The sequence below is a fragment of the Eurosta solidaginis genome, chromosome X (assembly GCF_040869045.1).
Source record: "Eurosta solidaginis isolate ZX-2024a chromosome X, ASM4086904v1, whole genome shotgun sequence".
Classification (NCBI taxonomy): domain Eukaryota; kingdom Metazoa; phylum Arthropoda; class Insecta; order Diptera; family Tephritidae; genus Eurosta; species Eurosta solidaginis.
In genome coordinates, this window is record NC_090324.1 from 199861866 (window position 1) to 199876859 (window position 14994).

General features: G+C 38.8%; 2 protein-coding genes and 1 long non-coding RNA gene across 4 annotated transcripts in view; 1 reads left to right on the top strand and 2 right to left on the bottom strand.

The window, feature by feature from the left end:
- Window positions 1-14994, bottom strand: part of LOC137234594 (uncharacterized) — a 227092-nt gene that overhangs the window by 159655 nt on the left and 52443 nt on the right. The gene's annotated exons all lie outside the window — the stretch shown is intronic.
- Window positions 6389-11432, top strand: LOC137234750 (putative nuclease HARBI1). Its single transcript, XM_067758186.1, has 5 exons — window positions 6389-6855; window positions 6911-7197; window positions 8497-8583; window positions 9039-9083; window positions 11329-11432. Exons 1-5 carry the CDS (start codon window positions 6650-6652, stop codon window positions 11430-11432), a joined length of 729 nt encoding a protein of 242 aa, XP_067614287.1. The 5' UTR covers window positions 6389-6649.
- On the bottom strand, window positions 11130-12569 carry LOC137234297 (tRNA (adenine(58)-N(1))-methyltransferase non-catalytic subunit TRM6-like). Its single transcript, XM_067757902.1, has 2 exons — window positions 12190-12569; window positions 11130-11984 (listed from the first exon to the last, which is right to left on the bottom strand). Exons 1-2 carry the CDS (start codon window positions 12473-12475, stop codon window positions 11638-11640), a joined length of 633 nt encoding a protein of 210 aa, XP_067614003.1. The 5' UTR covers window positions 12476-12569; the 3' UTR covers window positions 11130-11637.

Below are 14994 nucleotides of genomic sequence, written 5' to 3' on the forward strand. Positions count from 1 at the left end.
AATCGACCCCTCCTAATGCGCACCCTCGCCGAAAAAAGTTCTGAAAATTCAGGAAAAATTTTGAGGTATTTCTAACTAGCACATTATTATACTAAAATTTATTGGGTTACAAAACTTCATACTCAAAAATTCTCGAGAAAATTTTGAAGATCATTTTTGAAATTTTGATTAATTCTCCTTGCTTTTGAATAACCTTTGAAATTTTTTTGAATGTGGTTTCTATCAGGGAATTTGCGATATTTTAGATGAAAATTATCAATTAATCTGTGAGCCACTGCACTTGAGTTTTTTTCAGCATAAACTAAGTGTGTGCTTATTTTTGTGCGTAACCGTATATGTATTTAAGAAATATTAAAATTTATGACTGCAAAAATTATTGGGAATAAATATGTATGTACTTATAAATCCTATTGGGAAATCCACAAATATCGAACTTTAATTAATAATGGGGAATATTAATTATTGCAGAGAGGATCATTTATTAAATTTCTGGATTATTATTCGAATAATTTAATTTCGTATGTATGAAGAGTTGAGGGGAGAGAGAGCACGTTAATATTAACCTCTTTAATGCGCTTATCGTTCCACGGGCAAATGACTAATTACATACATATATGTATGCAGCTGGGAAAACTTCACAAATATAGATTTTTAATTTTTTCGGGGCGTGAGCGGCGATTGAGAAATTTGATTTCTTCTCACGATTTAGGGATACTTTCTCTTTAACTTCCACCGTTGGATCCTAAGTGGTGTCGAAGGACCAAATATACAGCTCCTATGCTGTCGTTGCTGGGGATGCAGGCGCTGACACGACTGACGCCGACAATGGTGATGATGATGGCGATGACGGGGTGGCACTGGTGATTCGATTATATCAAATATGATGTATATTGGAACGATTTTCCGTCATCCCTTGTCAAATTTGGTTTTGAGACAAACCGGTTTCGGCGTTATGCCATCATCAGTGTCGATTTTCGTTCACAACGCCAAAACCGGTTTGTCTCAAAACCAAATTTGACAAGGCATGACGGAAAATCGTTCCAATATACATCATTTATTCCCCTGTCGGAAAATCAACCAAACAAGATAAGTCATATCAAATATATAAGAAAAAAAGATGTAAAGAAAAAAATGTCAACATGATTGTTTGACAGATAATGCTCGTTCAGGCGAGCTAGTAGCGCACGCATTGCCAACCACGCAGGTAAGTTTTTGGGTGTGTTACCGTGGTGTGGCGATTGGGGTTAATAATTCAATAAATACAAATTCAGGATATAAAAAATTCAGGAAAGGTGCGTGCGCTAATCGCTTGCTTGAACAAAAATATTGTATTGTTACGCACAAAATCCGAGCTGGAAATGGGAATGAGTATATTCTAAATGGATGGATTTAATTTACATAATTTTAAGGATAACATTGTTATACATACATATACATATATGAATGTGGGATGAATTATATGTATACCATATAATCAGTAGTCGAAATAATGCCGATTTCGAAGTAGCTAAGAGTTTGTTTGACTGAGTTATTATAGGTTCATTCCATTTGAAGACACCCGGTCCGCACAGGACGAGATTTTTTATTTCGATGAAATTTTAATATGTTGTTCTTTGGTCAAAAGAATGAAACACGTGTTTTTTTTTTTTGCCTCAAAAAATTTTTTTTTCGGATTTATCGGCAATTGAATTCCATAAAATGCAATCGGTATTTTATTCACCTATTTTTTCAACTGTCAAAAATTAACCGATTCTCATGATTTTTTCTTTGAAATGTTCGCTATTACTTTTAGTTTTATATAAATTTATAAAAAATTGCATATAGTTAAAAAAAAACAATATTTTTTTAGTATTTAATAAAAATTTATGACTTTTTTCAAAAATTAATATTTCAAAAAACGGCTATTGTTTTTTTTTTTTTAACTTTTTCTGTATCGATCGAGGAGTTTATGTTTCTACTTGGGTAAATATCCATCAGCTAAAACTCGTTGTTTTCGAAATATGAGTTTTTTAATATTAAGATTTTTTCGCCATATATTGATGCAATACATATCAGCATACAAGCCGATCAATGCCAAATGCTTAAAATTAATTTAAATATCACATTTATTATTGAAAACATTCCTTTGTTATTATTTTTCAGAATTACAGTGATTTTGTAACAGGACATGGCAAAGGCTCTTCTGGCGGTATTTGAGGTTTAGTGAAATATTTTGCTTATCTTGTTTTGTTGATTTTCCGACAGGGTGGATAAATGATGTATATTGGAACGATTTTCCGTCATCCCTTTTCAAATTTGGTTTTGAGACAAACCGGTTTCGGCGTTGTGCCATCATCAGTGTCGATTTTCGTTCTATTCTGTTGTTGTCGTTTGTCCTGTATTTATAGTTCGTAGGTACATGAGCAGGTATTGTCAAAATTGATGTTTGTGCATATTTAGTTATATGTATGTGCTGTGTGTTTATTCAGAACAGAGGGTGGTTTACTAATCGATTTGTGTGGCTGGTTGGGGTAGGTAAAAATCCGTGATTTTAGTCGTTTGACCTTCTTTGTGGGTTTGTTGTTTTGGTGTGTTAATTGCTTTGTGTTTTTTGTTGTTGTGTGTTTGTCTATTGTACCTGTGTGGCTACTTTGTTTCTGGTAAACAAGTTTTAAAGGCTCGAATATTGTGTCAGAAATTGTGTTTACCTGTTCGTTTATTATTCTACCATTGAATGTTTTCTGTTTGTAGATTTCCATATTTCCGAGTACGTTGAGACGTCGGCCTTTTGCTTGTATGCGAAGAACCCTAACCTTTTTATTGATGTTTGCTGCGGAACATTCATTCTCGACCATGTGATTTGCGAAGTTAGACTCGGGTATAATGTTTGGATTCCGTATTTTTTTGTTGTAATCTCTAATATGTTCTCTGAACCTCGTTCTTATTTGCCGTCCTGTTTGTCCTATGTAACTATGCTGGCATCCGCAAGTAAGCTTGTATACGCCGTGTCTGCTAAACGGATCCTCTGAGTTAATGTTAGTTCTTAGTTTTCGCCCTAGATTGTTCGATGTATTGAATGCTGTGTTAATGTTGTATTTTTTAAAGAAGTTTGCCAATTTATATGTTGCTTTTCCAGTATATGTCATAGTCGTCCAGCTATTATTTTCCTTTTCATTATTTCTTTTTGGTTCTCCATTTGTCCTTCTGAGCTTATCTACTAGTGCTTTTTTTAAATCCGTTGTTTGCAGCGATATTATATATGACCTCAAGTTCTCTCTTATATGCTTGTTGTGTAAGAGGTGTTCTTCAAGTCTACTTTACGTCAAAACTATTTTCAATTCAACAATAAAATATATAGACAAACAAACGGTCTTGCAATAGGAAGCCCCACATCAGCAATTCTTATGGAAGTGTTCATGCAAAATCTGGAAGAAAAATACATACAGGAGCTGAAGTCCAAATTAGGCGCGTCATTTTACGCTAGATACGCGGATGATATAATATGCGTTTTAACTACTAGTAACGAAGAGCTTGTACTGGAGTACCTCAACAAGCAGCATGGAAATATAAAATGTACAATAGAAACCGAAAAAACGGAGGAATCAACTATCTAGACCTCACGATAAATATTGATAAAGAAGCCAAAAAAAAATGTGTAGTATCCCGAACCAATCTCAACCCAAAGATAGATGCGATGAAGCCAAGAAATATTTCAGTGTCACATACATTCCCAGGCTCTCAGAAAATTTCGCGCATGACATTATCAAAATCCTAATATAAGCCTGGCATAAAAACCTAATTGCACGCTAGCAACGTGCTTTACTAAAACAAAAAGTGCGATTGACCAACAACAACAAAGTAGCGTCGTATATGAAAAGCATGCAAGGGTAATAACAAAGAGGAATGCAACAAAATATATATCAGAACTACCAAACGAGCTTTATGCACTCGACTAGCAGAACACGAAGCTGATATAAGAAAACAAAGAAAAGGTACAGCATTATCACAACATGCAATACCAAATAACCATGTAGCTGGCTTTAAAAACGCGAAAATAATAGATATAGAGAGAAAGGAAAAAACCAGATACACATTAGAGAGCCTACGTATTATGCAAAAAAGGGATAAAACAATCAACAAAAAAGAAGATACAGACGAAATAGCCGCGGCATACCTTTTATGTTTATAGTTTTAGTTGATGATGACAAGTGTACCACTAATGATGGTATCGACAGTGTTTGGTTTTAAGTATTTTTTGTTTCAAATTGTTTTTATTTATTAATGTAATAATCCACCATCTTCAATGTAAGAGCATGTAAATATTTTCCTATTGTGGTGATTGATCATTAATGTTGTTTTTGTAATTTTTTCCTCAAATAAATTTCACAGTCCCGCCCCAGAAGATGCTAAGAAAATCTTAGCGAAACGTTGGGCTGCAAGGTGGAAAAAACTTTGTTTTATTCGCACCGCACATAAACCAGATCATTGCGTCGATATGCCCACATGCTTTTTGCAGAGAATGCGGAAGCTTGGTTTTGGAGGCCTCACAGGCAAACAGATCGACTGAATTGGGAGGAAATTTGTGAAGGATTAAGACAAAAATAAAAAGACCTGTTGAGCGATTACGGCCGAAAAGAAAATACGCGTAGACGAAAACAGAGAACCAACGAACCATTTGACCAATATTTAGACGAGTTGCTAACCATGAATGATAGGCTGCGAATTCCAATGACATATCGGGAGCTTCAGAAATAATGATTAAGAATTTAAAACCCGACCTTAGATACGAGCTGTTGCATTTCGACATAACCGATTTATCTATGCTTCGAAGAGAATGTCACAGGCATGAGCACTGCATGGCTAATTTCATTAATAGTGCCCCTACCCGAAATTTCTCCACTAGAAGAAACATATCGGAAATAGCAGAGCGGGTTTATCCGAATACAACCGAGTCATCGGATGTTGCCGAAATATCAGAGGAAAATCTGAAGTGTTGGAGTTGTCAGGTGATGGGCGATAGGTATCAAGATTACACCAACCCAGTGCGAAGATTATTTTGTTATGGTTGTGGGAAACCAGATACTTACAAACCTACATGCCCAAAATGTAATTGCGGTTCGAAAAACTCGAATCAGGATGTCCCCAGAAGGGGATATCCGAACCACCAGCCTCGGATGTAAATAAGAGCATAATTCTCGCGACCTCCAACGACATGATTCCCAAGCCATCTTGCCAGCCAAAATTAACTCCAATAAGACCTTTTCATATCCGGTTAGCCGAGTACAACCGCGTCGCGCTGAAATTTTCTCAGCACCACCAAAAATTGTTTCTCGTTCGGCACGACGAATGAATAATTTCTGGGCTAAAAAGAAGCGTTTACTAAAATTCACCATCTAAGCTATTGTGTATTAAATCTCCGATATTAGGCCTTATATACAAATTAATATTAAAAGTGAAAATGTGTTAGCATTATTAGATAGCGGCGCGAATAAAAGCGTAATAGGAGGCCAGTTGCGCAAAAAAATTTTAGAACAGAATACCACTTCCCCAGCCTATAGTGGCTATGTGAAAACAGCTGATGGTCAGTGTTGGTAAAAACAACTTATGATCAATTATACTTGTTGCAATTAAATATTATATATTCTGATCATGTGAGCCTATGTTGTACTTGAAGTTTATGAGACAATTTTTATTCATTCGTTTTCTAATTGTTCAATAAATTTATCAGGATATGGGGCCAGCCAGAATAAGGTTATAACCAAATATTATATTACTGCAAGGGGTCTTTATTGAAATCATCAAGGAAAGCGAATCGTAATGGCAACGAGTGCGTCGATTGCAAGAGTTCCGTTGCTGAATCGAAAAAATTATAATACATGGAGGACACAAATGGAAGCGGTTTTACATAAGAGCAGATTTCCGCGTATTGTTCATGGAGTTGAGCAGAGGCCGGAAGATTTGATTTTACCGGCAGAATTAAGTGAGGCCCAGCAGTGTGAATTGGCGAAAAGGCAAGATGAACAGCAAGAATATGACGACAAAAATTTGGATGCTCGTGCAGAAATTATAATGGCGTCGGAGTCAAATGTTATTAGAATAGTGAGGAACCTGAAAATGGCGAATGAGGTATAGGTCTACCTACATAACACTTATGATAGAAAATCCACAAGGCGTAAGGCTGAATGCTACCGTAAGTTAATGAATTTAAGAATGAGTGATGTTCAATCAATCACAATCTGATTGAATTTGATGTGTGTTTAACATGTTTAACTGAAATGAATGTGGAGATCGATGATGATCTTCTTACCATAATATTGCCTGATAGTTTACCAAGCAAATACAAAGAAATTCGAGCCGCATTTAATACTGCTAGTGAATTTCCGCCACTAAGGCCCGGTTTCACCAACTCGACTTAACTTAGTTAAGTCATATTTTTTAATTTTTCTGTTTCACCACCAATGCTTAGCTAAGTCGCAAATTAGCCTACCTGTTAGCTGGCTTATTCTCGACTTTCAACAGTGTTGCTGTAGTACAAATTTTGAGTCGAATTAAATGGCACTATTTATACTTATTTCATTATGCAAATATAGCAACCCCGCTATTGTTGACATCTGTAATTTCTCTGAAGAGGCTTATTTGTATTATCGGTGGAAAATTTGTAAAAAATTTAATGGATCTTCGAGATTCTGGTGAAAGTGATTGCGATTTTGAAGCTCTGCAGGTAATCGTGCTTCGACGAAAAAGAAAAATTAAAGAGCGTCCTCACTTTTTTCATTATTATGACGATGTTGACTTTCGCGAACGATTTCGTATGTGCAAAGATGCTGCTTGGTTGGTTTTTTCTTTAATAAAAGACAAAATTTATCTTGAAGCTCGGTAAGTTTACATCATATTTTATAAATGTTGCCCAAAATTACTTCTCCGTTTACAGCAACAACGCAATGCAGCCACACCAAATATTTTTCATCGCACTCCGGTTCTATGCTTCAGGATCTTTACAGCAAATTGTGGCAGCCCTTTCCGGAGTTTCAAAAGCAAGTGCCTCACGTGCAATTACGCTAGTTTCCTACCATCTAGTATCCTTGCGACCAGATTTTGTGAAATTTCCTCAAACGAAACAGGAGCGCTTGGAAACACAGGCTGCTTTTAAAGAAAGGGCAAATTTTCCGCGTGTAATTGGGGCAATGGACTGCACCCATGTTAAAACCAATTCCCCAGGTGAATATGCGTGAATAGCAATTGGAAAACAATATCTCTATATTTATTTATAAACGCTTCCCAAGGCAGCCGGTGCTGTCCGGCTTCATTTCAGTCTAATCCCATTTAATTTGTTGCGTCCTCCCAGCAGATCCTTGCAGCGGGGTAAAAGTTTAGTTGAGGGGTCGACTGCTAATACGCTACCAAAAATATCGAGAGAGGTATCAAAAGACGCGAATAATCTCGAAAATAATAATCCGAAGGCGGAAAATAAAAATTGTATCACAGTTCTGAGATATTTGCAGTTGAAGTGGGCGATTTTCATGTGGTTGTTGTAACGTTGGGTACCCACAAAAAAAAGTTGTGAACATAAGTGTTTTGCGCGGATATAGTTTTGGTCTACAAACCGGTGTTGGACCCACCCAGGGTAATTTTTTATAAGCGCGGCCGAAGGCCGCCAATACAGAGAGGTGTTCTGCGCAAAAATACGATGGATCCCACCCCTGGCTTCGGAGGGACCCGCGGGAAATATTTCTGTTTTTCGTTAATATCTTTTGAACGAGTTGAAATTCTTACTTTCGGCCTTCGGATTATTAATACTGATGTCAAGACGCGTCGTTTGACACCTCTCGATATTTTTGGACGCGTATTAGCGGTCGACCCCTCAACTAGACTGTTACCTGCAGTGGGACTGCGCCATACTCCTGTTCCGGGAAGGTATCGAACCATAAGGTCGCCCCGTAGTCTACGCCTCAGCACCCCTCACTACCTTTCAACAGCTCTGCTGCTCAACAAGCCACGCCCCACGGCGCCACCAGCTCATACGGCCGCTTCCGCTCATGACTACAATCTCCGTAGTTGAGTTGGTAGCAATGCCGAGCATCAGCAACCGCCCCGTCTTCTTCTCCCCTCTTGGAACCAACGCTTTTAATAACCCTCATTCATACGGCTGAGTTCTCAGGTGCCGCATTTCCTCAAAATGCTTACGGATATGACTCCTTAAGCCCCTAGGCGGTGTTGGCTCATCAATCAGATGTCTGTTGGGATGCTCAGATTTCTGGGTATTCAACAGGAACTGTTTGGATAGCATCTCATTTCTCTCCCTGATGGGGAATATTCTCGCCTCATTATGTAGATGGTGTTCTGGGGACAAAAGAAGGAAGCTCGTGGCGATTCTGAGAACAGTATTTTGGCAGGCCTGTAGCTTCTTCCAGTGGAGTCATTTTTAGGCTTGCCGACCATATGGGTGAAGCGTAGCACGTAAACGGCTGGCCAATTGCTTTGTATGTAGTAATGAGCGTTTCTTTATCTTTTCCCCAGGTACTGCCAGCAAGGGATTTGAGGATTTTATTACGGCTCTGGATTTTCGGACAATTGCGGCTGCGTGCTCACTAAAATGTTGCATCTGTGAGTGAAGAATAAATAGCACCAGCGAACAAAAACTATTTTTTTAACATACTAAACATTGGCGGCCACCGTGGTGTGATGGTAGCGTGCTCCGCCTATCACACCGTATGCCCTGGGTTCAACTCCCGGGCAAAGCAACATCAAAATTTTAGAAATAAGATTTTTCAATTAGAAGAAAATTTTTCTAAGCGGGGTCGCCCCTCGGCAGTGTCTGGCAAGCGCTCCGATTGTATTTCTGCCATGAAAAGCTCTCAGTGAAAACTCATCTGCCTTGCAGATGCCGTTCGGAGTCGGCATAAAACATGTAGGTCCCGTCCGGCCAATTTGTAGGGAAAAATCAAGAGGAGCACGACGCAAATTGGAAGAGAAGCTCGGCCTTAGATCTCTTCGGAGGTTATCGCGCCTTACATTTATTTATTTTTTTATTTTAAACATTTATTTTATATTATTTCCAGGCGAAGAAGATCAAACTTATGTGCAATGGAAGTGGCTGCAAAAAGGTACATCAAAACGCTGCTAATGCGGTCATTGGTTAAAATTGGAAAGAAAAGCTCCTGTATAAACTTATTAATTTTAAATAAACGCAAATATATTTTTATTAAGAAAAAAGTAACCAAATAAATTCACAAATAATAATAATAATTTAATACTTTATAAACACTGTAATTTATGTTGATTATATTTAGTGACTGCTTCCCAAGGCAGTCGGTTCTATGTACCGGAGCGATTCGGGATTTTTCCGACCAAGGACTGTCATTTCAGTGTAACCCCATTTAATTTGCTGCGTCCCTCCCACAAATTTGCATCCTCCCAGCAGCTCCTTGCAGCGGGACTGCTCCATATTCTCTTGCTCTGGGAAGGTATCGAATCCAATCCGGGTCCGTCTCCTGACCCCGGTCCTGAGAAATGCTTTTGCTGCGTCTGCCGGAAAAGAATATTTTTAGGACGGTCATACTCTGTTCAGTGTGTCTCGTGTAAGGGATGGTTGTATCGGACAGGTTGTTCTGGGCTTGATCCCAAAACCCGACGTGCACGTAACTTTTATAAATCTTTTGTGGCTCCTTGCTGTTCACGTCCAAGGGCATTCCGTAGTCTACGCTTTAGCGTCTCCGCGACGGCAACCCCCGAGGGGTTTCATTGCGCCATGTTGCCAGGTCGCAAACCCAAATCATCCGGGTACCCCAATGCTTGCCCAAGGACGCCCAGTCCCAGGGCAACAACAGCAGTTGCGTCCTGGCCTTCCTCAACCCAGGCGTAGTCACCCGTCACTTACTCCCAGAGTGGCGACGTCTCCCCCTATGCACTTCAGAATTCTGCAGTTAAACTGTAATGTACTAACTGGGAAGATCACGGAGATAGTCGATTTCGTGAAGCGGCACAACATCCACATTGCTGCGATTCCAGAGACTAAACTCACAGCAAGGTCTGAAAACCTGTTCTGGGTATAATGTCCACAGAAAAGATCGCATGAGCGGTAATGGAGGCGGCCTCACGTTTATCATACACCACTCTGTGCAATATCATATATTTGATCCTGGCATCGACCGCTGGGACAATGTCTTAGAACGTCAAGGCCTATCTGTCCGGTCAGGCGATGCAAACCTAGAAATCATCAACATCTACATCCCTCAGCGCCTTACTCACTGGCAACAATCGCATTATATTAGCCGACTTTAATGCCCATCACGATCTATGGCATTCAAACTAGCGGGCGGACAGTAGGGGTGAGATGTTGGCTGATCAAATAGAAGAAACGACGTTCTGCACAATAAACGGAGACGCCCCCACACGTATGGTAGGAAGCTGTCACAGCTCACCAGATATCTCAATCGTGAGCGCAGAACTCGTAAACTGCGTCAACTGGCAGCCGATGGTAACATTGGCATCCGACCACCTGCCCATACTTATTTCGCTCGAGCGTACCGCCGACTTCATCGTCACTGAAAAACGCACTTTCATAAACTTCAAAAAAGGAAAAATGGGAAGAATATAAATGCTTTACAGACAACCGCTTTGCTGCCCTCCCTATCCCGACTGATGCCCGCCAAGGGGAGCGTGCCTTCCGTAAGGTCATTGAATCCGCCTCGGCACGTTTCATTCCCGCCGGGAGAATTCCCGAAATCCGGCCCCACTTCCCGGCGGACCAGGTGGACCGCAAATTATCTGGGTGGTCGGCAGGCATCGGTGCAATTTAGAAACGAAACATCAAAACCAAGAATAATTAAACAAGGGGTGCCACAGGGTAGTGTTCTATCCCCTCTTTTGTTTAATTTCTACATATCTAAGCTACCTTCACCACCAGAAGGAGTCACTATCGTTTCATACGCCGATGACTACACAATAATGGCCACAGACCCAGGCCCACAGATCGATGAGCTCTGCAACAGAATAAACGGCTACCTCCCTGATCTCTCAGGTTTTTTCGCCTCGCGAAACCTGGCATTATCACCGACTAAATCTTCCGCGACCTTATTTACAACATGGACTTCCCAAATGTCGACCATTTTGAACATCCACGTCGATGGCACTACGCTACCGACTGTCCTACACCCCAAAATCTTGGGTGTGACGTTTGATCAGGATCTACATTTTGGTGAGCACGCAGCCGACATTGTTCCGAAAATCCAGAGCCGTAATAAAATCCTCAAATCCCTTGCTACTCGATACAATCATAAAACGTGGGCCTGGCACTAAAGAGCAACCAACTATGCTTTGTATTTAGTTTTTTGCAACCATTCTTTTTAGGTAAGGGTAATCGCTATGTTAATTGGATGTGGCTGGAAAAGGGTGCACCCAAACGGTGTGAATGTGGATTTTATTTCCAATTAAAGGAAGTAAAACCAATTTAAAAAGAATTACAGCAAAAGTCAACTTAAAACCGTGGTATATATTCGTCCGATATATTATTAATTTGAATATAATTTTTTACACATTATAAATAAACTAAGAATATTAGCCTATGTTATAACCAGTCAAGAGGTAACCACTATTACCATTCATATTTACTTCAGGATGTTTGCGATTGGGCAATATTTGATAGTAACGTAACCAGTTTCAAGTAAAATGCAAATTTGTGACATTAGAGTTGGTTTTCAGCTCTACATACAAGTCCATTAACAATTCCTTGCTAAGACTGTACAACACTATTGGGCGTGAAGGTTTTACAAAGTGTAATAAAGCTTGCACGATGTTACTTGGGTGTTCCTTTGCTGCTATGACTAGTGCATCAAAATTGACGCGCATTAACTCACATGCACGCCGGTTTTCTATCTGCCATTTCTGCGCCGGTGCTGCTGGAACTGTTGCAGATGGGTTATTTGTTTCGCTATAATCGCCGGTGCTGTCGCTATTAGGGGACGCTGTTGTTGTTGTAACAGTGCTTGATGTTGCGCCCGAAGTTGCTGCAGCAAAAAAAGAGTCAAGTTATTACAGCTAGCAAGGTTTTATTGTGCTGCAATGGCGAAAACCTGTCCGAGGTTTTTGAGAATACAAATTTAGGTCGTTCTGTAAACAAGACCAGAAAGGCTTTGGAGAATTCTCCAAGTGTTTTTGGCAATATTTTTATACAGATCAAGCCTGTCTAATCGTTTATTCAATGTTACTTACCCGCATCATCTTCGCTTAGTTTCTGCTTTTTACTGCTTGGCTCTCTTTCTTTAATGGATGTACTTGGCTCAGTTGCGGCCTCGGGCACCTGTTGATTCTTCTCTTGATAGTATTCTCGCAGCACCGAATATAAATTTACCGAGATACAACGTGTTAGTTGCTCTTTCATTGCTTGCTTCTGTGGCACATTACCTGGATGCATGTGCACAAGTGTCGCCTCAGTGTTAGCGCCAATTGAATTCAGAAAGCTTGCAGGTAGCAGACCACTTGTACCACTCTCATACATTAAATAACTACCAAAACCGCTTACACCCGCATATGAAATGTTATTATTTTTATTATAATTTTATTAAAAGTTGCCAATACGCAACTGACAGCCGTAACTGTCAATACTTCAAATGGATTGGGTTGCGTGAAATTAAAGAGTAGCAAAAAATACTACTATGTATAAAACAGCTGATAGGGTTGTTGTATGTCAATTTCGTTAAGTAACTAAGTTGGTGAAACCGAAAAAAAACTAAGCCGCAAATCAGGACTAACTTAAGTCACAACTAAGTTTTAGCCTAAGTCGAGTTGGTGAAATCGGCCCTAAATGTCTTACGTGCGAGGTTATTAGAAATTGGAGACAAACCGGCCAATCAAGAAGAGGAGGAAGCTTTCAAGGTTCACAAATTTGTCAGAAACAAAGCAAAACAAGGAGAGGAAGTTTGTAAAGGCAAGAAGTTTTCCGGAAATGTTGGTAATACAAATAAACAAGGTACGTGCTTTCCATATAACTGCTACATATGTGGGAAGAAAGGACACGCGGCAAAAGATTGCAGGCTGAAAAATAAAGACATTTCAAACAGTGTTGAAACGTACTGCAAAGCAACTGATAAAAACTGCAAAATAGTTATGTCCAAGGATAAAGCGCTTATAATGAAGGATGGCCAAGTTCTTGTAGAGATGTGTTCATTACTAAAAATAGCAAGTCGTCTAATGGAGTATTGGATTTAATACACACTGATATGTGTGGTCCTATGAAAACTGAATCGTTGAGTGGAAAGAAATACTTTGTAACTTTTATAGATAATTTTTCTAGAAAAGTTTTTACATATTTTTTGCACCATAAGAATGACTATCTTAACGTTTTCAAAATATTTAAGAAGGAAGTTGAATTGAATAGTGGCAGGAAGATTGAATGCGTGCGAAGTGATAATGCGAAATAACTTACTAGTGGCTAATTTACAGATTTTTTAAATTCACATGATATAAGGCGCCAATTAACGGTAGAGTACACTCCACAGCAGAATGGAGTTGCTGAAAGAATGAATAGAACGTTAGTGGAAATGGCTAAATGTTTAATGTTTGCAGCAAATCTACCAGAGTTTTTATGGGCTGAATTAGTACATACAGCAAGTTACATACGAAATCGTTGTCCAACGAAGTTAAATAATGATAAAACCCCAGTAGAGTTATAGGAAGGAAAACTTCCAAGTGTGCATCATTTTCGAAAAATTGGTAGTAAGGCTTTTGTATTAAGAAAAAATCCAGGGAGGACTAAATGGGATCCAAAAAGTGAAGAATATACTTTAATTGGTTATTCAGAAGAATAGAAAGCTTATCGTCTATGGAAAAGAGGAACGCGTCGAATTATTAAAAGTAGAGATGTGAGACTTTTAGTGGGAGTTTTTGAGATCAGTGAAGATCATGTCGAGAAAAATAAGGAATTTTTCCAAGAGTATATTTTTGAGAAAAAATCTGAAAGTAGCAAAAAATCAGAAACCAAAAATTATTTACAAAAAGCTGTAAACTAGAATCAGATGACGACGTTTTTATTGATAGTACAGATCAAGTCGATAGTGATGTGAATGACAATATTATGGGAATTGAGAAAAATAGCTCTGAGAGAGAAAAGGTTAATGATAGAGACAATTTCGAAGCAGTAAATGAATTACCTGAAAATTCCATAAAGAGACGTTTACGATCGTGGGCTTTTGGTAATGAGTCAATAAAGAAAGTGTCAGAAGAAGAAGACCATAAATGTTATAAATATGCTATTTTTTCGCCAAAATCAGATGAGTGGCTGAAGGCTATGCAAACAGAAAATAATTCTCTTATGAAAAACGAAACTTGGGAATTTGTAGATTTGCCCAAAGGAAGAAAAGCAATTGGTTGCAAATGGTTGTACAAATCAAAAATACGACCTGATAGCACAGTTGACAAGAGGAAGGCAAGGTTAGTTGCACAAGGATGTCCTCCAAAGTATGGAATAGATTATACAGATACATTTGCGCCTGTAGTACGATAAAGTTTGATACGTCTTATATATGCACTAGCAGTTGAGCATGATCCTAAGCTACGGCAGTTGGATGTGTCTAGTGCATTTTTGAATGGTAATTTGGACGAAGAGATCTTCATGCAACAACCTGAGGGATATATTGATGAAAAACGGAAAGATAAGGTTTGTTTGCTTAAAAAGGCTATTTATGGACTTATACAAGCTGGAAGGCAGTGGTTTAAGCGAATAGATGATGTAATTAAAAAATTTGATTTAATACAATCAAATTACGATCAATGTATATACACACTTAAAAACAAAAATTGTATAGTTGCTTTATACGTTCATGACTTAATCATTGCAGCAAAGGATGATATTATGACTGAAAGTTTTATAGAAACTCTGAAGGAAAATTTTGAGATACACGATTTTAACCAACCCTCTAATTCTATTGGTTTGGGAATTAAAATCGATAAAGGGAGTTTGTCAATTTCACAACCTATGTATATTGGAATTTTAATTCGGAAATACGGTCAAGCTAACGC

Coding starts and splice junctions, on each gene's coding strand:
- LOC137234297 (XM_067757902.1), bottom strand. CDS start 12,475: ATGTATGAGAGTGGTACAAGTGGTCTGCTACCTGCAAGCTTTCTGAAT. Junction 11,985..12,189: donor ACTAAGCGAAGATGATGCGG/GTAAGTAACATT, acceptor TTTTTGCTGCAG/CAACTTCGGGCGCAACATCA.
- LOC137234750 (XM_067758186.1), top strand. CDS start 6,650: ATGGATCTTCGAGATTCTGGTGAAAGTGATTGCGATTTTGAAGCTCTG. Junction 6,856..6,910: donor AAAATTTATCTTGAAGCTCG/GTAAGTTTACAT, acceptor CTCCGTTTACAG/CAACAACGCAATGCAGCCAC. Junction 7,198..8,496: donor TGTTAAAACCAATTCCCCAG/GTGAATATGCGT, acceptor TCTTTTCCCCAG/GTACTGCCAGCAAGGGATTT.